This window comes from Pelophylax lessonae (genome assembly GCF_965119305.1).
Source record: "Pelophylax lessonae genome assembly, chromosome: 12".
Classification (NCBI taxonomy): domain Eukaryota; kingdom Metazoa; phylum Chordata; class Amphibia; order Anura; family Ranidae; genus Pelophylax; species Pelophylax lessonae.
Window position 1 is genome coordinate 192,758,841 of NC_138779.1, and position 24,914 is coordinate 192,783,754.

General features: G+C 44.6%; 1 protein-coding gene across 1 annotated transcript in view; it reads left to right on the top strand.

Annotated features, from left to right (window-relative positions):
* Nucleotides 1-15,720: 15,720 nt before the first annotated feature.
* The window catches only part of GSK3A (glycogen synthase kinase 3 alpha), an 89,001-nt gene continuing 79,807 nt past the window's right edge, over nt 15,721-24,914 (top strand). The window contains exon 1 of the mRNA XM_082273084.1: nt 15,721-15,759. Within this exon, the coding sequence (XP_082129210.1) occupies nt 15,726-15,759 (34 nt within the window). The 5' untranslated portion in view covers nt 15,721-15,725. The remainder of the gene's footprint in view (nt 15,760-24,914) is intronic.

Sequence of the window (24,914 nt, forward strand, 5' to 3'; positions counted from 1 at the left end):
CTATTCTTCCTGTAGATTGTTGAGGACTTTAAATGTCTGTCATTGGTCTAGAGCAGGTTATAAAATTAGGAATCTACTGCAATGAGTAGCCCACAAGTTTCTTTGTATGTATTGATATATGTGCACAGTTCTGATTCTCCTAATTAACAGGCACATTATCATGCTTGGGGGGGTGGTGGTTGTATAATGTACATTAAGTAGTAAATATAACCAATACCTCTGCTTTCAAGTCTTCTTTTTTCACACATTGTGATAAACTGTAAACCAGTACTTCTCAAATATTGTACATTGGAATAAGTCCTCCTATTAAAAATAGATGTATTATTTCCTGAATCAATCCGTTCATAAAATCACACATTTGGTTTTGTTATAAGGAAGTTGCAACCTAATGTGAAAATGCAAATAGTACGCCATACAAGGGATTTGGTAATATGGCAGCTCTGTCATGTGATAAGGAGGTGCCCAGCTGGAGAAGACTCCCTATGTACAATAAACCAAGTTTTAAGGCAATATCACCTATAAGCTGCATCACTGCAACACTGTCGTGTGATGCAGCACTCTCTGCTAGTGAAATGTTCTTTCTCAATAAGCTTTTGGTAATATACAGTATATACTCGAGTATAAGCCGACCCGAATATAAGCCGAGGCCCCTTATTTTACCACATAAAAGTGGGAAAAATTATTGACTCGAATATAAGCCTAGGGTGGGAAATGCAGCAGCTACTGGACCACCATGAGACCCAAAACAGGGTCTGCGGGCATGGTACAGGAGATGATACAGGCATGGCCCAGGTCATGGTGCAGGCATGGCACAGGTCATGGTACGGAGATGGTACAGGCATGGCACAGGAGATGCAGTGCTGCAGGCATGGTACAGGAGAATGTCCTGTACCATGCCCGCAGCACTGCATGAGGAAATGCAGGGGGCTGCGGAGGAGTCTCGCTTAGCTGTCGGTGAGGCGCCTTCGATTTAAAAATGGTGCCAACACGTCACTGCGCATGCGCCATCAATGCTCGGGAAAGCCCGTACACGTTCGGCTATTCCCGGGCAGACGGCGCATGCGCGGTGACATGTTGGCGCCAGGCGGCACCATTTTTGGAAAGTAAGTGAGCCAGTGATTCGAGTATAAGCTGAGGGGGGCTTTTTCAGCATAAAAAAACATGCTGAAAAATGTGGCTTATACTCGATATACGGTACATGACTAAATATCAAGCTACACTATCTTGTTTAAAGCCATACTCCATGGGAAAAGGGCTGATCACTACAAATGCAGTTCATGCCTTGTTAAAAGTTTTACATTTACATATTCATTAATTGATAGGGGGCTAATTCACACTTGTGTGCCTGATAATGCATGCATTAATTCACTTTTTTTTTTTTTCTTTTTTTTTTTTTTTTAATTCATTTTGGTGTCCACACACAATATTGTCAAAAGTATTGGGACACCTTCCCTTATACACACATGAACTTGATTGGCATCCCAGTCTTATGCTGGCCATACACGCACAGAATTTTGGCCGAAAATGGTCGTTTTAGGAAAGATCGTTCGACAAAAAGTTTACCAACGATTTCAATCGTGTGCCCGGCTAATGTCGATGGATCCATAGCGAAAGCTTTTATCGTTTCTACAAAAGTTGTTACGTGTATGGTAAAATTGAAACGAAAATAATAATCTGACTCGTATTGTGCATGTTATGGAACGATCATTAAAACAATTATGTAAAGAGTTTATTCTGTAAGTTAGTGGCCAATTCGCTTTCGACTGACGAATAATCGTTCAGTCTGCAAACGGCCGAAATTCTGTGTGTGCATGGCCAGCATAAATCTGTAGGGTTCAATATTGAGTTGGCCCACCCTTTGCAGCTTTAACAGCTTCAACTCTTCTGGGAAGGCTGTCCTCAAGGTTTAGGAGTGTGTCTATGGGAATGTTTGACCATTCTTCTAGAAGCACAATTGTGAGGTCAGGCACTGATGGATGAGAGAGCCTGGCTCGCCGTCTGCGCTCTAAGGGTGCGCCAACTCAATATTGAACCCTACGGACTAAGACTGGGATGCCAATAAAGTTCATGTGCGTGTAAAGGCAGGTCTCCCAATACTTTTGGTAATATAGTATAAACATATGTCTATCTCATCCAAAATGCATCACTATCTAAACTCCATTTCTAGACATTTTATTATCTTAAAGCAGGAGTAAAATTACAGGGGAAAAAAAAAAAAAAGTTTCCCATGCCAGTACTGTTTGTTGCTGACAGATGTCCTCAGTCTGATGAACAGCATTATTCAACCTACTTCCTCTGAGCCTAGGCTGTCCTGGACCCCTTGCCAGCCTGTGACTGAACTATGATGATGACATTTCCCTGTCACTCTGCTCTCTCCTCCTATCAGCATTTTTCTTTCTAGCACATGAACGGATTGGCTGCTTCTTCCCTTGACATTCCATCCCTGCTGTACAGGAACTGCAATAGGTTGACGTCAGGTCACATTCAGGAACATTGCTTGCATTTAAAACTACATTTAATTATGCATTACAGCATTCTTTTAAATCTATCTTAAGTTCAGTGTTAACTACACTTTTCATCTATATTAATATATTTATTTGTTGCATATACTTGTATAGCGCTGTCAATTTACTCAGCACTTTACATATATATTGTACATTTACATTACTCCCTGCCCTCAAGAATCTTATAATCTAAGGTATACAGTATATATTTTTTAATCTATTAAAATGTAATTTCTCTTTCGTTCATTGACAGACACAGCTCCTGATATTCTTATCCATTGGATTATACTGCCCCCTACAGGAGTAGGACACTAGGCAGAAAAAAAGGTCTGGCTACGCCTATGGGCAGGCCCAGGGGGTATACTTCTCTCTGCTATAGGTACTCAGTTTTTTTTTTTTTTCTGCCTAGTCAGGAGTAAGGACCACCTAGTTCCTTGCTGGGATCTCTGATCCTGGCACTTTTTTTCCTTTTTAGATGGGTATTTTTTCTCCTGTTATTTTCCTGTGAGATCTAGAGTTAACTACCGGAGTGGGTGACGGGCTGGATAATCTAGATCCAGTGGTCACCCCAGTCTGGCCAGTGAGTGCACGCAGACCTCAGCTCTAAGGTAGGTCAACCACGACATAGCCCCACCGGACGGGGGGTTTCCTGCGAGTTAAACGCCTCTTGAGGTTGCAATTGACCGCGTCTCGGCCTGAGTCACAACGTTCCTCCTGGCCGACAGCCCCCTATCTTCGATGGAGAGGGGTTCTGTCTGCAGCGGTGCCTGCCTGGTTCCTGGTATGGTGAGTAGCTGTCCCCCCCTCTCCCTCTGGAGGGTTTTGGGGTGGACGTGGGCTCCTCCTTGGGGCGATCGGACCCCCTCCCTTCATCTGTCTCCCTATCCTACCTCTCCCCTCTACTTGTGCTGGGGCTGTGTGTGTGTGTGTGTGTGGTCTGGTCCACCTCCTGGGGTGGGGGTAGGGTGCTATAGGGGCAGGGGGATGCGCCGCCGGTGCCCGAACGATCGGTTGTGCGGGGGGTGATGTACCTGGTGGAGAGCTCCTATCAGGGTCCCCAGTCCTACCTGGGCCTGTCCTTGAGGCCTGGGAGCCTCGTGGTGCCGCAATTTTCTTGTAGCCTGTGTGCTCAATGCATGGCTGCCATGTTTGTGTAGTCCAGTGTCCATTTTGCGGTTATTTGCCATTGAAAATAGCGGCAGACATGACAAAAAAGCCCAATGGGCAGCGATTTGAGCCCCACCTCATCCCCTGGTGCTGACCCCTGGATCCTTTCATTTCCTGATCGCCGCTTGTACAGTGCATATTCTCCCGCTGGCATGCGGGGTGGTATTTTCACTCCAGAAATAAAGAGATTATTCTCCCACTCTACAAGACTCTGGTCCGACCACATCTGGAGTATGCTGTCCAGTTCTGGGCACCGGTCCTCAGGAAGGATGTGCTGGAATTGGAGAAAGTCCAGAGAAGGGCAACAAAAATAATTAGGGGAATGGAGGACATCAGCTATGAGGAAAGACTACAAGCACTGAACCTATTCTCTCTGGAGAAAAGACGATTGAGGGGGGATATGATATCAATGTACAAATACTGTACTGGTGACCCGAGCATAAGGAACAAACTATTCAGAGAAAGGGAATACAATAAGACACGTGGCCACTCACTAAAACTAGAGGAAAGGCGGTTTAACCTTAAAGTGCGTAAGGGGTTCTTCACTGTAAGAGCAGTAAGGATGTGGAATTCTCTTCCACAAGCAGTCGTATCAGCAGGGAGCATCGATAATTTCAAAAAACTATTAGATGGACACCTTAAAGACCACAACATACAGGGGTATACAATGTACGGTTAAAAGCAAACACACACACACACACACATCATAGGTTGAACTGGATGGACTGATGTCTTTTTTCAACCTTACTAACTATGTAACTATGTAAGTCTGGTGGGGTCCTCTCTCTCTCTGCTGATTTGACTTGGTGCTCTGTGACTGGCAATTGGGTGGTGCTGCCAGAGCGGTGGGGGGTTGTCCCTTAGCAGTGTGTTACCGTTTTTTAATGGGGTCATCCTGGTGACTCATGGGAGTCTTTGGAGTACATCTCCCCACCTGACCCCTCTGTATATATCACCCCCCCATATCTTATAGAACCTAATATTTAAAAAAAAAAAAAAAGCAAAACTTTATAGCCCATGTAGATGGATGTTCTTGAAAAACAGCCTTCTTAATTTCGAACTCACAGCTGCTCACTTGCATGCATTTATAATGCAAAATTCAGTGTTTCACAAGAAACGTGTATTTGACCTTTGTCGTTCATTAAAACGCATACCTATAGGTTATGCTGCATCAAAAGAAACTGACAGTGGTGGCATGCTGGGATTTGTAGTTCATCTGCTGTCACAGCTTGCCTTTGGTTTACAGAGTCCTGATGGAGTGCAGCAAGGACAGTTTGATCTCAGTGTCTGAGCCTGTCTGGATTTGTGTCACCCCGTATTAAGTAAAGGTCACCTAGCCTATAAAAAAAATATATATCATGGCTGTCCTTAAGAATTACCTCTGGCCCCTCTGAGTCCCAAGCAGTCTGTGTCTACGGTCCTGATCCATGCTGACCTCTCATAACCCAGGCCTCTCCCCGCAGACCAGGCTGCAAATCCCACGACTGCCTGACACAGGAGACATCAGGCTTATGCAACAATTACAGCATGAGCTGCTTTTTCCGGGGATCACAGGGGACTCTGTTCTACTATCACAACAATCCGGTGCCATGCCGGCATATGGTAACGTTTAGCAGTTCAGCTTATAGTTTGCATGGGTAATGCACATAATTCTGCTGGAGTTTTTGCTTGAAATCATCAATTTTCTAGAGCTGACATGAGCTAGGCTCTATTCACACCAATACGTAAACGCAGGACATTATTTTTAACCACTTAAGCCCCGGAAGATTTTACCCCCTTCCTGACCATGGCCTATTTTGCGATTCGGCACTGCGTGATTTTAACGGACAATTGCGCGGTCGTGCGACGCTGTACCTAAACGAATTTGACGTCCTTTTTTTCCCACAAACAGAGCTTTCTTTTGGTGCAATTTTTTGATGATGCGCTATAAACAAAAAAAGAGCCTCAATTTTGTAAAAATAACAATATTTTTCACATTTTTTTTTATATGAAATTTCCCAAAAAAATGTAAAAATCTAAATTTTTTAACATTTTAGGCCAATTTGTTTGATGCTAGATATGTTTGGTAAAAAAAAATTGCAAAAAGCGTATTTTGATTGGTTTGCGCAAAAGTTATTGCGTTTACTAAGTAAGGGAAAGATTTTTGTTTTTTTTGTTTTTTACGAGTAATGGCGGCGATATGCGATTTTTTTATTTATTTTTTTTTTTTTTGCAGGACTGCGACATTGCGGCGGACAGATCGGACCCTTGACTGACATTTTTGACACTTTTGGGGTTACCAGTGATATTACTACAGTAATCAGTGCTATACATATACACTGTTACTGTAAAAATGACACTGGCAGTGAAGGGGTTAACTTTTTTTTGAGAGGGAGGGGTTAAGGGTGTCCATAGGGGTGTGATTCTAACTGTGATTGGATGTGGCTACTGGTGTAAGAACAGAGATCAACGGTCCTACATAGCAGAACCGTATGATCTCCATTCTTACACAGGGAAGAATGACAGGCGGCTTTGTTTACATTAGCCGCCTGCCTTTCTCCTGGTGTAACGGACAATCGCGAGTGCCCGGCGGGGTCCGTGACCGAGCGGGAGCGCGCTCGCTCCCTAGAGCCTCATAGGCTAGCGACGTAGTCCTACGTCGCTTTGCCTGTGAGGGGCTGACCACCGCAGTAAATAGTCGTGCGGTGGTCGGCAAGTGGTTAACATGGGTTCCTATGGACACAAATTCACATCAATGCATTTTTGTGCCTCTTTTGTGGGCTGGACTCTTATGCTGGCCATACACTACACAAAAAATCATTCAAACTTATTTTAGAAAAACAAACACTCGGCCGTGAGAGAAGACGATCGTGTCATGTAATGAGCGAATTTTGATTGATAAATCGTTCAATGGACATAAATGAATCTGTTTTTAGTTCATTTTGTCACATATGCCGAGTGCAAACAGTTCGGGTGAGAAACCCATTAACCTTTCAATTTATCGTTCATTCGGCAGAATTTTCCAAACTGTTCCTTCGATTTTTTTCAGCTCTGAAAAGTTAAAACCGGTTTCTATTTGTGCCCATTAACTGGACGAAAAACGAATGGACCAAATTATATATTTTTTGAACTATTTTTTGGCTAGTGTATGGCCAGCATTAACTATTTTAGCCCTGGAAGGTTTAACCCCCCCCCTTCAAGACCAGGCTATATTTTTGCTTGTGAAATGACCATAGAGACATGTGATCCTATATAGAAGGATCACAAGAGCTCTGTGATCATTCCAGGGAGAAAAACTGTTGGCTGTGTTTAAAACAGCCGACTGCCCTTCTCTTTCAGCGGGGAACGATCGCGGGTGTCAGACAGCGTGCATCGGAGTCCCCGCTAATGAGCAGGGGTGGGAGCGTGCCACATGCGGCCGACTTATATCTACGCCGGTTTGGTCAGGAGCGGCTGCCTGCCGCAGTATAACTGCGACGGGCGGTCGGCAACCGGTTAAAGTGATTGTAAAGTCTTTTTTTTCTTTTAAAAATTAACAAACATGTTATACTTACCTCTGAGCAGTTGATTTTGCACAGAGCAGTCTGGATCCTCCTCTTCTCAGGTCCCTCTTTGGCTCTCCTGGCCCCTCCCTCTTGTTGAGTGCCTCCACAGCAAGCAGCTTGCTATGGGGACACCCAAGCCATTCAGGACACCGAGCCATGGCATGAGCCCTGCCCCACCCCCCCTTTCTCTCCTCATTGGCTGACTGACTTAGATTGACAGCAGTGGGAGCCAATGCTGGTCATACACTAGTCGAAAACTCATTCAAAAATCTGTCATTTGGTCCATCCGTTTGTTTTTCATCCAGTAAATAGGTGCAAATAGAAAATCGGTTTAAAGTTTTTAACCTTGAAAATGCGCGGGGCTGCTATTTATTCTGAATGGTACGCCCATGCAACTAAAAATGCAGCACTTTGCAGGTGCGGGAATTGTAGAGAAATCGCATGGTGCAAAGGCACCATGCAACTTCCCTGTGGCCGCATTATAAAGAGGCATGCACCTTTTTTTTACATAGGTTGAAAAAGACACAAGTCTATCCACTTCAACCTATAAAAAAGAAAAAGAATGAATGAGTGGCCGTGCCCATGCAAAAGCGCATGGATGTGAACTGAACCTTAACCTTTCGCCGACCACACGCCGTGTATTTAATGCGGCAGTGTGGCTCCCTCAGGCAAACCCACATATGGCTACGTCGGTCGCGAGCAGGGTGCTAGGGAGCGAGCATGCGCTCCTGCCCCCAGTCGGCAGCGGGGAAGCCAATGCGTTAGTCAGGCGGCTCTCATTGCTGCCTAACACCCGTAATCGCTCCCTGCTGAGAGAGAACGGTCAGCTGATGTAAACCCTGGAATGATCATAGAGCCCCTGTGATCCTTCTATATAGGATCACAGATCTCTATGATTATTTCAGAAGCCACACCCCCCACAGTTAGAATCACTCCCTTAGGCTCACATTTATCCCCTTGATCAGTCAGTGTTAAACCCTTCCCTGCCAGTGTCATTATTACAGTAACAGTGCATATTTTTTAGCACTGATTACTGTAGTAATGTCACTGGTCCCCCCCCCAAAAGTGTCAAAAATGTCAGTCAGGGGTCTGATCTGTCCACCGCAATGTCGCAGTCCCGCTAAAAATCACAGATCGCCGCCATTACTACTAAAAAAAAAAAAAAAACGATAAAATTGACATAAATCCTTCCCGTAGTTAGTAGACGCGATAACTTTTGCGCAAACCAATCAAAATTCGCTTATTGAGTTTTTGTTTTTTTTTTTACCAAAAATATGTAGCAGAAAACAAATTGTCCTACAATGTTAAATTTAGATTTTTAGTTTTTTTTTTTTTTTTTCTTGAGAACGTCATATAGCAGAATGTGAAAAAAATATATATTTTTTTTTTTTTCAGAATTTCCGCTCTTTTTTTGTTCATAGTGCAAAAAATAAAAATTGCAGAGGGGATCAAATACCACCAAAAGAAAGCTCTATTAGTGGGGAAAAAAGGACATAAATTTTACTTAAGTACAGCATCGCACGACCGAGCAATTGTCCATTAAAGTAACGCAGTGACAAATCGCAAAATATGGCCTGGTCAATAAAGAGGAAAATCTTCTGGTCCAGAAGTGGTTAAAGTATACCTCCATTTTCTTTTTGGTCTCAGATAATGACTGTTGCCAGCAGGTAAAAGATGATGGGAAATATATATTTTTTGTGTATACATAGGCTTTTATAAAAAAAATATAACATTTTTTAGATCTTGTTGCTATTTTAATGCAATTGCATAGATTTCACTTCCTATCCGGCAGACACAACAGGAAGTGAGAGAAAATCTCTCCAGTTGAGGGGAATCCCCTTCTGGGACAGCTGTCACTAGAACAAGTGTCCCCGTTGCAAGATTTCCCCTCAACTCCCATTCTGATGACGTCTGTAAAATGTTATATTCCTAAGGCCCTGCTCATCCTGAGCGTATTTTAGCTCGTAAAACGCTCATCTCTGAAGTCTCAAAACGCCCAACAAGCAAAATCCCATTAATTTCAAAGGCCCCTGTTCACATATGAGTGTTTTTTTTTTCACCTGAAGCAAAATGCATGAAGCTCAAAGAAGTATACAAGCTTTTTTTTTTGGTAGATTATAAGCGTTTTTGTTTGGAGGCAGGCATTGACATCTAACGCCTAAAAAAAAAAAAGAAAGAAAAAAAGTCTAAAAAACAAAAAAACGCCTGAAAACTATATGCTCAGGTGTGAATGGAGCCTAAAATGCGAAGAGGAAGAAGTTTTACCTTTCCAGCAGGTGCAAGGGAAATTGGGGGCGCCACTGCCATCCGTCATATCCCATTGTGTTGGCAAGTGTCTCTTCTAATGGGTGCTGTGATTCCTTCTGCCAACCCCTACATCACTACCTTCAAAAAATGCAAGTGACAGTACACAAGAAAAAGGAAAGAGACACAAGCACAAAGTACATTTGGGGGTCTATCTTCAAAACATTCTTTGAATGAATATCAGAAGAATTCAAATAAGATGTCACTGTAATTTTTCTAAGAGATGAATGCCTGTACTGTCAGCTCCATCTAGTGGCCATAACGCAAAGTAATTTTCTCATTGATGTATTACAAAAAAAAAACGATACCGCATTTGGACCATTAGATGGCGCTGATAATACAGGTGTTAATCTCTGAGAAACATTCCGGTGACATTTCGTTCAGCTTGCACTGAATGCTTCTGGCTTTCAAACAGCAAGTGTTTAATAAACAGACCCCTAATGTATAGGCAGCATATTGGCTTAGTGAATAGCACTTCGGCAGCACTTGGGTCTTTGGTTCAAATCCCAGTGAGGACACTATCTGCATGGAGTTTGCGTATTCTCCCTGTGCTTGTGTGAACCCAGGAGGTCGCTTGGTTGGCATAGGAACCATTCAGAGATCTTCCATGTATGACCTGTCTTAGCTGAAGACTCTCCTGGCTCTCGAACCTGCATTTACAGACAACCCTGCATCAGCAGACGACCCGCTTCTGGACTCGACCCTGGCTTGGACAACTACCCGCTGCTAGACTTGATCCCGGCTTGTTCCTGCTCTTACTTCCTCAATCTTGCTGTGCATTATTGTTTGCTCCAATACACTGCTTTATTTTACCTGCATCCCTGTATGGTCTGGTTTCCTGGTACCCTGACAGTGTCAAGCCAAGGTGACACCACCCAACCTCCTAACTGGCATTGGGGGCTTTTCAGCTATTATGACCTGAATAAGTATAATAAGATGTCTCTTTTATTTTTAATATAATTAAAATCATATTTAAAAGGCTTTTCTGAGGGTCCATATCAATACATAGAGTAACTGTATATATAAACTGCACAAATAACCCCATACACCCCTACAGAGACCTCCAACCACCCAATGATCAGAAAACCTTTATATCGTTACAATCTTCAACAACAGGATTTAATAAATTTAGCTGAATACAAGGTTACAGGACAATTGTCAGTTATGGGAAAATTGAGGGTTCCGATTCCATTGGAGTTTATAGTACAATAGGCTATTAAGGGATCATTGCAGGTTATAGGACAATAGGAAGCTATAGAACCATTGGACGTTATAGGACAATAGTAGATAATTGGACCATTGCAGGTTTGGGGACAGTCACATTTGCAGATTATGGAACATATAGGGGTTATGGAATAATTCGGTTATGGGGTCATTGTAGGTAATAGGACAATAGGGGGTTCTGGGACCATTGGAAGTTATGAGACATGTGCAGGTTATGGAAGCACTGAGGTTATGGGGCCATTGAAGGTTAAAGAACAATTGGAGGTTATGGGACAGTGGGTGTTTTGGGACATTTACAGACTATTAAACATACAGTAGGGAGATTATGGGATAGTCGGAGGTTATGGAAAATATGGAGGTTATGGGACAATAGGAAGCTATGGAGCCATTGGAGATTATAGGACATTAGAAGGTTATGGGACAATAAAAGGCTGTAGAGCCATTGGAGGTTATGGGACAATAGGAGGTTATTGGACCATTGGAGGTTATGGGACAATGGGTACTATGGGACATTTCCAGACTATTGGACATATTAGGATTATGGGACAATAGGAGGATATTGGGAACATTAGTGCGTATAGAAAATCTGGAGGTTATGGAACAATAAAAGGCTATAGAGCCATTGGAGGTTATGGGACAATAGGAGGTTATTGGACCATTGGAGGTTATGGGACAATGGGTGCTATGGGACATTTGCAGACTATTGAACATATTAGGATTATGGGACAATAGGAGGTTATTGGGAACATTAGTGCGTATAGAAAATATGGGGGTTATGGGACAATAGGAGGCTTTAGAGCCATTGGAGGTTATAGGACAATAGGAAGCTATAGAACCATTGGGCTTTATGGGACAATAGTAGATTATTGGACCATTGCAGGTTTGGGACATATAGGGGTTATGGAACAATTTGGTTATGGGGTCATTGTAGGTATTAGGACAATAGGGGGTTCTGGGACCATTTGAAATTATGGGACATATGCAGGTTATGGAAACATTGAGGTTATGGGGGCTATTGAAGATTAAGGGACAACTGGAAGCTATGGGACCATTAGAAGGTATGGGACAGTGGGTGTTTTGGGACATTTACAGACTACTGAACGTAGGGAGATTATGAGACAATAGAGGATTAGGGAACAGTTGGAAGTTATGTGGCAATAGGAGGTTAGGGGACAGTTGGAAGTTGTGGGACAATAGGAGGTTATGAAAAATATGGAGGTAATGGGACAATATGAAGCTATAGAGCCATTGGAGGTTATAGGACTTTAGTAGGTTATGGGATCATTGGAGGTTATGGGACAATAGGAGACTATAGCGCCATTGGAGGCTATAGGACAGTAGGAGGCTATTGGACCATTAGAGGGAATGGGATAATAGGTGTTATGGGACATTTTCAGAGTATTGAACATATGACAGTTATGGGACCATTAGTGGGGTTGGGACAATAGGAGGTTATGGGACCATTAGTGGGGTTGGGACAATAGGAGGTTATGGAACCATTAGTGGGGTTGGTACAATAGAAGGTTATGGGAGAAAGAGAGGTTTTGTAAAATTTGGAGTTAATGGAACAATAGGAGGCTTTAGAACAATTGGAGGTTATAAGACAATAGGAGGTTATTGGACCTTTGGCCATTGGGGGTTATGGAACCACTGCATTTTATAGGACAAGTGGCGGTTTTGGATCATTAAAGATTAGGCTATTTATTTCTACAGCCATGGCCAAAAGTTTTAAGAAAGTCACAAATTTTAATTTGCACAAAGTCTGCTGCCTCAGTTTTTATGATGGCAATTTGCATATACTTCAGAATGTTATGAAGAGTGATCACATTAATTGCAATTAATTGCAAAGTCCCTCTTTGCCATGAAAATTAACTTTATCCCAAAAAACAAAATATTTCCACTGCATTTGTGAAGAAGGCTTCAGGGCACCAATGAACGTCCAGCAAGTGCCAGTGGGATCACCAGTGGAGAGCTTGCTCAGGAATGGCAGCAAGCAGGTGTGAGTGCATCGGCACGCAGAGTGAGGCGAAGACTTTTGGAGGTTGGCCTGGTGTCAAGAAGGGCAGCAAAGAAACCAATTCTCTGCAGGAAAAACATAAGTCACAGACCGATATTTTGCAAAAGGTACAGGGATTGGACTGCCGAGGACTGGGGTAAAGTCATTTTCTCTGATGAATCCCCTTTCCAATTTTTTTGGGGCATCAGAAAAAACTTTGTCCGGAGAAGAAAAGGTGAGCGCTACCATCAGTCCTGTGTCATGCCAACAGTAAAGCATCCTGAGACCATTCATGAGCGGGGTTGCTTCTCAGCCAAGGGACTGGGCTCACTCACAATTTTGAACACAGTCAAGAATAAAGAATGGTACAAAATCTTCTTCCCCACCATCCAAGAACAGTTTGGTGAGGAACAATGCTATTTCCAGCATGATGGAGAACCTTGCCTTAAGAAAAAAAAGTGATAACTAAGTGGCTTGGGGGAACAAAACATCAAAATTTTGGATCCATGGCCAGGAAACCCCCCAGACCTTAATCCCATTGAGAACTTGTGGTCAATCCTCAAGAGGCGGGTGAACAAACCCCCCCCCCACAAATCCTGACAAACTCCACGCATTGATTATGCAAGAATGGGCTGCCATCAGTTGGGATGTTCCAAAATAGGTGATGCCACCCTTCTCCTGCGCTTAGAATCCAAGCTCCCCAACCACACTCCCCACGGGACTTACAGCTGGCGTCTTGGATAGCTAGGTCTTGCAGCCCAAAAAGGACTGGGGTAGTCCAACGGTACTAAAAGCAAAAAGAAACAAAGAAAGGGCGCACCGACCTAGCGCATTATCCTCAATAATAGGCTTTATTTATACAACATATAAAAAATGGCTACTCACAAACACAGGTGTAAAAATGATCATAGCAAGCTCAGTAGCTCCGGTGTCAGGAATAGTCCATATGAAAGTCCATAATCCAGGTGGCTCTGAGGAAGAGTCTGAGCCTCGAAACGCGTCAGCCGTCATCTCATTGGATTATGGACTTTCATATGGACTATTCCTGACACTGGAGCTACTGAGCTTGCTATGATCATTTTTACACCTGTGTTTGTGAGTAGCCATTTTTTATATGTTGCATAAATAAAGCCTATTATTGAGGATAATGCGCTAGGTCGGTGCGCCCTTTCTTTGTTTCTTTTTTGCCATCAGTTGGGATGTGGCCCAGAAGTTGATTGACAGCATGCCAGGGCGAATTGCAGAGGTCTTCAAAAAGAAGAGTCAACACTGCAAATATTGACTCTTTGCATAAACTTAAAGCGGTGTTCCAGCTTCAGCCCCTCCCCCTCGAAAAATTAAGTCTGCAGCTACACACACAGTAGCTGCTGACTTTTAATATTAGGACACTTACCTGTCCTGAAGTCCAGTGATGCCGGCACCGCAGCGGATGTTTCCATCAGCTGTCCGGTGCTGCCGCCGCCATTGCCGGTGAGGGACCCCGGCAGTGAAGCCTTGCGGCTTCACGGGCGGGTCCCTAATACGTATGCGCGAAGCGCACTACGCATTTGGATTGGCTCGGCGGCGGGAGGAGGAGTAGGGGGCCAAACTTCAGAGGGTCTCCCGGAAGTGGAGGAAGGGTACCCGTTCCCCCCTCCGCCCTGAAAGGTGCCAAATGTGGGTGGCACAGTGGTGTAGTGGTTAGCACTTTCACCTTAGCAGCAAGAGGGTCGCTGGTTCAAATCCCAACCACGACACTACCTGCCTGGAGTTTGCATGTTCTCCCTGGGCTTGAGGAAACCGGGTTTCCTCCGGGTACTCCGGTTTCCTCCCACACTCCAAAGACATGCTGGTAGGTTAATTGGATCCTGTATAAAATTGGCCCTACTATGTATGTATGTATGTGGGTTAGGGACCTTAGATTGGAAGCTCCTTGAAGGCAGGGACTGATGTGAATGTACAATGTATATGTAAAGCGCTGCGTAAATTGACAGCGATAAGTACCTGAAATAAATAAAAAAAATAATAAATGTGGCACCGGAGGCGGGGAGGAAGCAAATGAGCGGAAGTTCCACTTTTGGGTGGAACTCGGCTTTAATGTAATTGTCAATAAGGCCCCGTTCACACTGGGGTGACGCTACTTTGCTGGGCGACCTCGGAGCGGCCGGCATAGACTTCATATCATTGAAGTCTATGCAGGTCGCTCCGAGTCGCCCCAAAGAAGCTCCGGACACTTTTTCTAAGTCGGAGCGACTTGTGTCGCTCCTATTAGAACGGGTCTGCAGCTTCTCTATGGAAGGCGACCTATGGCGACGTGTCAGGCGACCAGGTCGCCTGACAGGTCGCCCAAGTGTGAACGGGGGCTAAAAGCCTTTGACATTTATGACATTAATATATATTATATAAATATTTATTTAATTATACTTCAGTATACCATAGTAACATCTGACAAAAAGATCTAAAAACACTGAAGCAGCAGACTTTGTGAAAATTAATATTTGTGTCATTCTCAAAACTTTTGGCCACAGCCGTACAATATGTAAAAACCACAAATAAGTGTGTAATGACACGCACCTTTACAAATTATAATTTTTATGAACAATTATTGTGAACGGAAATAAAATTCTGGTCTTTTTTAAAAAAAACATAGGTATTTTGGTGCCTTTAAGTGCCCATGTTTTGTACATTATGGTTATTCTAGATTATAATTAGGAATGTGATTCCAGGATTCCTGGGCAAAGCCTCAGCATGACAGCCAGGCAGCTAGCATTTCCAGCAGCAGATGGCAGCAGTATCAGCTTATAGGTGACATTCAATATCATCCTCTACACAAATCCTCAACAAAATGTCTCCTAGTACTGAAGACACAATATTACCCATTACCTGACCTCTAGTGACAGACAACGACGTGACGCCTGTGCGCTCAGCGGTCCTGTTTAGAAGCAGAGGCTGTCGGGAAATGTAGTCGTGACACTCTATATAAAACCCTGCCCAGTGCTCCCGGAAAGAGGAACAGCGACCATGTATATGCCGCAGAAGTACCGGGGAAAGCGGACGCTCCGTAAGTGGTTTCAGTGTCCCGTCCCCATCCTGGTGCAGTGTCCGTGTATGTGTGTCAGTCCGCCGTTCCCGCTCCTAGTATTGCCCGGTCAGCGTACCTGTTCGCTCTGCTCTGTGAGTGTAGTAAGATGGCGGCTGCTAGCTTCCGGGAGCACCCTGACACGTGTAACTTTGGGTGTAGCAACATGGCCGAGTTAATCCTTTTGTTTGGCTCCATCTACTAACAATCACCATTAAAATAATATGGATGGGAGTATATATGTGGGGTGAACTATGGCTGGTCAGGGTGATTGTGTGTCCATTTTATTTATATTTTACATCATAAACTTACATTTTCTAAATGTTTTTTTTTTTGTGTGTGTCTTAATGGCATGTGTGTCTCCCTCATTATATTCCTATATTGACTTAGTAATATTTGTTCTTGGGGTTTCCAACAGGACTGTCCTGCTGGGCTTTAAAGTAATAAACCTTTACTTTTTTTATTATTTTTTTCCTTTTTTTTTTATAAAGTAGGAATTACTTTTTTTTGGGGGGGCGCGTTAAGTAAGGGAGGGTTGTAACCCCTGTCATTGTTTTGCATCTGTCCCCATTGGAGGGGGGATTATCCGTCTCTTCCTTCCGCCCTTTCCGCCTCTTCCTTCCGCCCTTTCCGCCTCTCTTCCTTCCGCCCTTTCCGCCTCTCTTCCTTCCGCCCTTTCCGCCTCTCTTCCTTCCGCCCTTTCCGCCTCTCTTCCTTCCGCCCTTTCCGCCTCTCTTCCTTCCGCCCTTTCCGCCTCTCTTCCTTCCGCCCTTTCCGCCTCTCTTCCTTCCGCCCTTTCCGCCTCTCTTCCTTGCCTTTCTGTCCCATAGTCAAACCAGGAAGTGAGGGAATCCCTGGTTGTCACCAGAACGAGTGTCCCCATTGGAAGATTTCTTCTGTTTTGGGAATAGCCAAAATTTGGGATTTGCTTTTGATTTTCATTTTTCAGTGATCTTGGTAACAAGTGGAGAGGCCACCATTACTCCCAGTGAATGCCAGTGACCATGGGGTTTTTGTCTGTGGCTTAGGGTGCAATGCTGAGTCCCATCAATCCAGTGAAAATCTCCCATACCAAAATCAGTTGTCAGCCCTGTTCAATGGCTGAGCTGGAGTTTGGCAAGAAATTGGTTTGGAACGGCCTTCACCAGGGGCTTTCTCCCCACTCCCCTTTGCCTGTTTAAAAAGTTTTTTTTTTTTTTTTTTCTCTTTGATTTTAGAATCCTACTTCCCAAGGTGAATGCAGGAGTGGTCGCCCACTGCCTCCAAGGGTGAGAAACCCTACCCGGTAAACTGGAGCACTGGGCTGTGGAGTGGGTGGGGGCTGCTGGCTCAGGCTCCTAGTCCACTCCTGTCCGGCTGCGCTTTGCAGTCCGGAGCATTTCTGCTCACTAGTTTAGGTGTGAATTTTTGCCTGAATTGCGCCTGAACCGAACCCAAAAATGCACAGGACCCTTTTTAAAATGCCCCAGACATGTGAACGGGCTCAATTGAGAGCCGAACGCCATGACCTGTTATGCATTAATGGCATCCAATTCGCAAATATTAGAACCCAGCCTTAGCAGCTCGCTGAGAGGCTGAGCCAGGTGCCGATCCTGGTTCAGCCTCTCAGTGAGATAACTGCCATAACCCCGGTATTTTTTTAAACTGCCGGCGGTCCTCTTTAACATAAGGGTGGTCGGTCCCAGTGGCGGCGTCGGCAACCCCCCCGGCCGCTTCCCGGTCGTTTTCCCCGCTTACCAGACCCATTGGTAGCGGGGAAAACAATCCGGTTCGCACTCCTCACAGGCAGGAAGTTGAGTGAGGGCAAGATGGCCCCCACTCGACTCTATGGCCTTGGAGGACCGGAGTGACGTCAGTCGTCTCCTAGCCCATTTTTTCATCACAAAAAAAAAGTTTTTTTAAGTGTAGACGTGAGATGTGAGGTCTTTTTGACCCCAGATCTCACATTAAAGAGATCATGTCATGCATATTTCTATTACAGGGGATGTTTAAATTCCTTGTAATGGCAATAAAAATAATCAAAGCCCTTTTTTTTTTTTAACTGTAAAAATAAAAAATTATAGATAAAATAAATCAGAAAAACAATTAAAGTGCCCTGTCCGCGTTAGCTTGCGCGCAGAAGCAAACGCATATGCAAGTCCCGCCCACATATGTAAACGGTGTTCAAATCACACATGAGGTATCGCCGCGATCGTTGGAACAAGAGCAATAATAGGAGCCCTAGACCTTCTCTGTAACTCTAAGCTGGTAACCTTTAGAAATTTTTAAAATGTCACCTATGGGGTTTAAGTACCAATGTTTGTTGCCATTCCACTAGCGTGCGCAATTTTGAAGCATGACATGTTGGGTATCTATTTACTCGGCGAAACATTATCTTTCACATTATAGAAAAAAATTGGGCTAACTTTACTGTTTTTCTTAGTTTTTTTTTTTAATTATAAAAAGTGAATTTTTTCCAAAAATATTCTTTGAAAGACTGCTGCGCAAATACGGTGTGAGAAAAAATATTGCAACGGTCTCCATTTTATTATTTAAGGTCTCTGCTAAAAAAAAAAATCTGGGGGTTCGAAGTAATTTTTCTAGCAAAAAAACAGATTTTAACTTCTAAACAAGTGTCAGAAATAGGCCCGGTCCATAAGTGGTTAATGTATTCCTTGCATAAAGCAGAGTTTCGGGTAAAACATTTTTGGGGATAAAAATACCCCTAGGACAGACGGTGCTAGTGCATTTAGGCAAAGATAGACTCTGAACTGTCCCCTGCTTAGTGAACCTGTAAGAAGAAAAACTTGCATTTCTTGTCCAGCGCTGCCATCTGCGGTGTGGGCAGCTGAAGCCAGAGAGCCCCTCCTCATTGCATCCCTCTTCCTGGATGTCGTAGTCCCAGAATGCCCTGCTCATCACTTCCGGGGCAGGCACATCATCCCGCAGCTGATTCTGCGCATGCCCAGAAGCTGTTCTAATGCGTTCAGCAGGGAATGACGCGCCTGAACCGGAAGTGACGAGGGACACCGGTGCAGGCGCGTTGACTCCTGGGATTGACGCTCGTCTCCCAGGAGTCACTGCAAAGGAGGAAGTGATGTCGGGGGCCGCAGGAGGAGGAAATGGAAGGACTGTGGGGCATGATGTCCCCCTGTCAGAAGACGAGCACCAGTGTGTGTACGATTTAGTTTACAGTAGAGCATGGAAGAGCCAACACGTTTTGGGAGCAAAACTCTCCTCCAAGGCTTGGGCACTTTAAAGCGGTAGTATACTCAGTTTTTTAACTTTCACCTACAGGTAAGCCTATAATAAGGATTACCTGTAGATAAAATAATTTTCTCCTAAACCAGCACAGTTTAGAAGATATTCACCCTGCATGCAGCCGCTGACACCAGCGGCGCATGCGCTCTGAAGGTCCAGCGTATCTTGCCGGATCTTCACAGTGGCTTGCTGAAAAGTGAATTCCCATGCGCGTGGGCGGGAGTGACTTTATCGTGGCTCCGACTACTCACAGCGCCGGAGCCACTGAACCCGGAAGAGACACAGAGGGAGCATGTTGGCTGCCTCAGCGGTGTCCGGCGACCGTGTCAGGGCTTCGTTCTAAGGAAAGTATTAAATTATGTGCTAGTATGCGATACAAATGGCCATTTAAAAACACATTTAGGAAGGTTAGACTGTCAGCTGGTGACAGAAAGAAAAGGAGTACATTCAACGTTTTTGAGTGTCCCTAGAACAAGAAGTGAGGGGAAATCCTCTGTCTTAAATCTCATATAAACTACTAGTTTTTTAACTGACCGCTCAGATTGAAGCCGCTGTACTAACAATCTGATGTTAGTACAGAAAACTCCCCTGCCGAGACAAGCCAGAACACTTCAGTCAGCCATTGAGCAGACATTGAGTCAGCACTGATTGGGAGCCGGTCGGCAGACTTGTTTGTTTTTTTTTTCGGTCAGGAGCCTTTGACAGAAGATAGACCAGCTGCCATACACACAGGCTGAATGTCGACTGGTTTCTATTGAACCTGCCAATGCCGCCTGGCATTTGGCCCGTGTGTACTAGGCTTAAAGTTGGGCATGTAGTTTAAATCTCCTGCGCTCTAGTGCAATAATGGGAAGGAAGAGGTAAGTTTCCAACAAATATGAATGGGTAGGACTGAAGGTCTTGCTGCCACCTCAGGACCAAGGGTAGCCAATACTAACGGAAGAAAAAGATGGAAAAAAAAAAGAGGGGCGCATTGACCTAGTGCATTACCACTAAAAACATTTATTAAAATGGAAAAAAGCTTAAAATATACTCAGTGTGATAATATACACATCAACAATTCAATGTATAAATTAAAACGTCTCCAAGGAGGCCAGGCACTGAGTGGTGCTGGACGGCGTGCGGCAGAGCCGCACAGAGCTGCTGTAGCTTAGGCTGGCTTAGTCTTAAAGTTGGGCATGGACAGATTAAACAAGCAAAAAATTGGGGGAGCAAACCCTGAACATGTATATCTAAAGCCGGTGCAGCTATGGACCAAGCAACATGTATATTAAAAAAGAATAGCGCAACCATGCAAAAGAAATGACTATTAAATATGGAGACAATCCATAAATAAAGATGGGGATTTTGTTCCTCCATATGGCCATATCGTGCTCAAGCCCACCACTGCGTCAAAGTACCGAATACATAATAAACAAGCAAAAAATTGGGGGAGCAAACCCTGAACATGTATATCTTGGTCCATAGCTGCACCGGCTTTAGATATATATGTTCAGGGTTTGCTCCCCCAATTTTTTGCTTGTTTATTATGTATTCGGTCTGACCAGACTTCTGAGGTTGAGCATCCCCCCACACACACCTGTACTCTATCAGAGTCCACCATCAAGTAGAGATAGGAGGAGTCTTTTGTAGTGCATTAGCACATACATCCCAGCAAGGGGTGTTGTCTCCAAGGGTTAGAGAGGTTGGATTCACCCCTTTTCTATGGATAGTGTAGGACCCACTGATAAAGGGGTACTTTGACGCAGTGGTGGGCTTGAGCACGATATGGCCATATGGTGGGACTAAATCCCCATCTTTATTTATGGACAGATTAGTCCAAAAAAAAATTAAGATTCTTCCATCCACCCAATCGAGGATGGAGAAATCCTTTTCCTGCTGAGATATTGTATTCCAACAGCGGCTCCCACTGCTTTCAGATTACACTAATCAGTGGCTGCAGCCAAAAGTTTTCCATTATGTCTGACTGTCAAACAGGGAGGACCTCAGGATCAAAAATTCATCCAGTCCCTGCTAAACCAGACAAATTTCGAATCCATCTATGCCCAGCCTAAGAGGGGAATTCTCCTGACCATAAGAGTTCATTTAAAGCGTTTAACCCAAAAAAACTAAGATCCTGTTCCTTTACAACATGAATAACTGTACAGTGCTTGAGCTGTGCAATTCTTCTCTTCTAAATGGTAATAAACCTGGTGGATCCTATCAGTTCTTGTGTCCCTCTGCTGACCATGATAATCAGGGCTGCGGAGCCCTGATTACTGTGGTCAGAATACGTGCCTCGTCATAAGCAACGCTCGTCTGTCCCCTCTTCCTCCCTGTCGGCATGAGAGCATTTTCTCTCCGCCACTATTCAGCTACACATATATTATTGTACCCTATTAATGTATCCTATGTAGATGTGCTGCCATTACGAAAGTGTTTTTTAGAAATTAAAAGGCTAAAAACTGTTTCTGACACCGCAGCTGTTCGGTCCCATGATCCACCCGCTCCATGCTGGCCGACCCCAATCTTTGGAGAGAAGCGGGAGGGGCGGAGATTCCCTCTGCTGGCCAACTGACGTCACTGAAATCTTGGCCCCTCCCGCTTCTCTATAGATCGAGGCCGACCAGCACAGGGGGATCACATGACCGCCCAGCTGCGGTGTATTTAGCCTTTTAATTTCTAACAAACACACTTTCTTTAATGACAGCAAATCTGCTTGGAATACATGTTAAGTCACATAGTGAGTTTACCAACACTTTAACTTCTGTTCAGTGTTACAGGAAGTGTAGGGAAATTTACTCAATATTAGATGACCAAAATAACCTGCCATGGGTTTTAATCCTTAGTCTAGGCCAGTGATGGCGAACCTTGGCACCCCAGATGTTTTGGAACTACATTTCCCATGATGCTCAACTACACTGCAGAATGCATGAGCATCATGGGAAATGTAGTTCCAAAACATCTGGGGTACCAAGGTTCCCCATCACTGCTCTAGGCGATGCTAAAAACAAGTTGTCTAATCACATTCACCTTCCTCTTTCTTAGCCTTTCTCAACCTACTCGACACAGAGGAACCGTTGAGATTACTTTCTGGTCTCAGGGAACCCCTACCAAAAATGACTATAAAGTATCTAAAACTCATGATATATTAGTGTGGTGGTCAGTTGGAAGAATGTTTCTTATACTTGTGTCATTGGGAAGAATTACCCTCGTACAGATAGTCAAATCAATGGTGTCATTGGGAGCTTATCCGAGAGTCAGAAATTGCTCATTGCTCAAAGAACCCCTAACAACCTCTGGAGGAACCCTGAGATTCCTTGGAATCCTGGCTGAGAAACCCCCCAATAAAAAGTTTAGTGTACCCTGCGGCCCTCCAGATGTTAGAGGACTACATCTCCCATACTCCCTTGCCAGCCTCTTAGCTAACAGAGTAGTATGGGAGATGTAGTCCTGCAACATCTGGAGGGCTGCAGGTTGGACACCTATGGTGTAGACCAGGGGTATTGAATTAAAATTTTACAAAGGTCCAGTCAGTAAAATATTCTTCCAGCAGAGGTCCGAATCGCATGTTTGTGCAATGACCTCCCTGCATCCTTGCAACCAATCACCTGCTTGTTAACTTGAGTATCCCCCGCCCTCTGTCTATATCTGTCCTGCCTCCAGCTGTTGGCTCTGTGAGAATGGCTGTGGGGTGGGACCGCAGGGGTCCGAATGAGACATTAACTGGGTCCGGATCCGGACCACGGTCCGCCCTTTAGTGATGCCTGGTGTAGACCATGTGTAGTTAATTGCAGTGGATAGCTCTGCTGAAAGTTGATAAGATTCTATATAATCAGCTGTCCTATTTACTGTTCTGTCCATTGGCCTGAATTGAATACCATTACTTTTGTCATAGTGGACATTGGAATGGGTGGATTCTATTGACAAAGGCTGGGCACTATTTTATCTTTCCTCCAAGGTGTTTTTCTATCTGACACTTCCTTGAAGCTGCGATAATCGCACTAATGACTCAGTCCCAGCTGGCTGTATTTTTCAGTCACCTAAGAAGACTTCTAGACCAGGCGTCTGTAAGAGCAAAAACCTTGTCCTGTTACCAAGGCTGTATACTAGTTTCGGAGCCGTAAAACTGGCCTAACACATGGGTAGTCTTTAAAGCGGAGTTCCACCCAAAAGTGGAAGCTCTGCTTATCTGGCTCCCCTAAACCCCCCCCCCCCCCCCCCCGTGCCACATTTGTCATCTTTTAGGGGACTGGGTATTCTAACAGGTACCTGTCCCAACTTCCAAGAGATCACTCGGAAGTTCGGCCTCCTTCCTCTGCCGCTGGGCCACTCAAAGAGCTTCACACATGCGCAGTAGGGAACCAGCTGCCAGCCTACCTTACAGGCAATGGGGGTGGCAGCACCCGAGAGTGGAAACATAGGCTGGGTTGGCGACATCGCTGGATTCCAGGACAGGTAAATGTCCTAATATTAAAAGTCAGCAGCTACAGTATGATGTGCCCCCGTAGGAGTCTCCAAAACTGTTGTCGATTTGTCAGGCCATTTGGATTTTGCATCATTAATTTGCAAGCTGTGATGAGCTTTTTTTTTTTTTTTTCTGAAATTGAAAGTACCTGATCTAACATGCTGGATTTTTTTTTTTTTTTTTTTTTTTAAAAAGGAAACCAATGATGGCACGATTGTGAGCCCAATTTTTTTTTTTTTTGACGGACAGAACGTTTATGGCTGGCCTTAGGGCTCTTTCACACACTGTCCATCAAACGGACTCTGCTTTTCTCAGCGGGGGATCGATACGCCCAGGGGAGGACTGGGCCAGGGGGCGATTGCCCCCTGGGCTGCTCTGATGCCCTCTAAAAAAGACTGCACCGCTTCTGCCACAGACATGCATAAAGGATTCCCGGTGAAGAGAAGTAAAACATTCCTGACGCTGACCTACTGGGTGTGGGTTGAAGACAAGGACAGAGAGCAGCCTTGACTGCCCCCCCCCCCCCCCCCCCGCTTGAATGGTGTAAACTGTGTCTGAGCAGAGGCTGGTTCCATGCCTCACTGGAGACTTTCCACCCCCGACCAGCCCCGATCGAGCTCTCCCAGCTCCCTCAAACCAATCCCTGGCCAGATTCAGCCAGTGAGTAGAGAGTATCTGGGATTCAGCCTATAATGAGGGTCAAGGGGAGGACAGGAAGAGGTAGAGTGAGAGGGGGGCCAAGTCGCTGCACCATGGGCCTGTGGTTTGTACTTGCCCCCTGGGCCAAGAGTCGCCAGTCTGCCCCTGGATCCGCCGATTCCCCTGCTGAGCAGAAGGATGACTGCTGTCTCCGCGCTGTGTGCGGAGACACAGCTGTCAGTTCCCCATGCATCTCTATGGGGGAATCGGATGGGAACGGACCATTCTCATCCAATCAGCTGGACAGATGGAAAATAGGGTGTCCGTCCGTCCAGATTTGACGGATCAGATGTCAGCGGACATGTTTCCGCTGACATCCGATGCCCCATAGGAATGCATGGGGGGACCGTTGGTCCGCCTGTGTGAAAGGGGCCTTTAGGCTGCTTTCACACGGATGAGTTTTTTTTTTTTTCCATTTTTGCGTTAAAATAAAAAAAAAAGAAAGCAGAAGAAAAACGCATGACCAATAAATTCAATCAAACTGCTAACCCTGGTCAGTTGTGAGTCTGTTGCATTTTTCAAAGTCCGGCTTGCTTTGCTGCATTTTTGGTGTGGTTTAAAAAAAAAAAAAAAAAAAACACACCTCCCTATTAAAATTAATGAAAACCTGCAGTTTTTTTAGTGTTTTTTTTGCACAGGTACAAAATGCACTTAAAACACAGGAAAAATTCATATGTTTTTGCAATTGAGCATTGTGAAAGTGGTGTTAGGGGCCACACTTTTGCAAGGCTGCATTGGTGTGGTAGTGGGG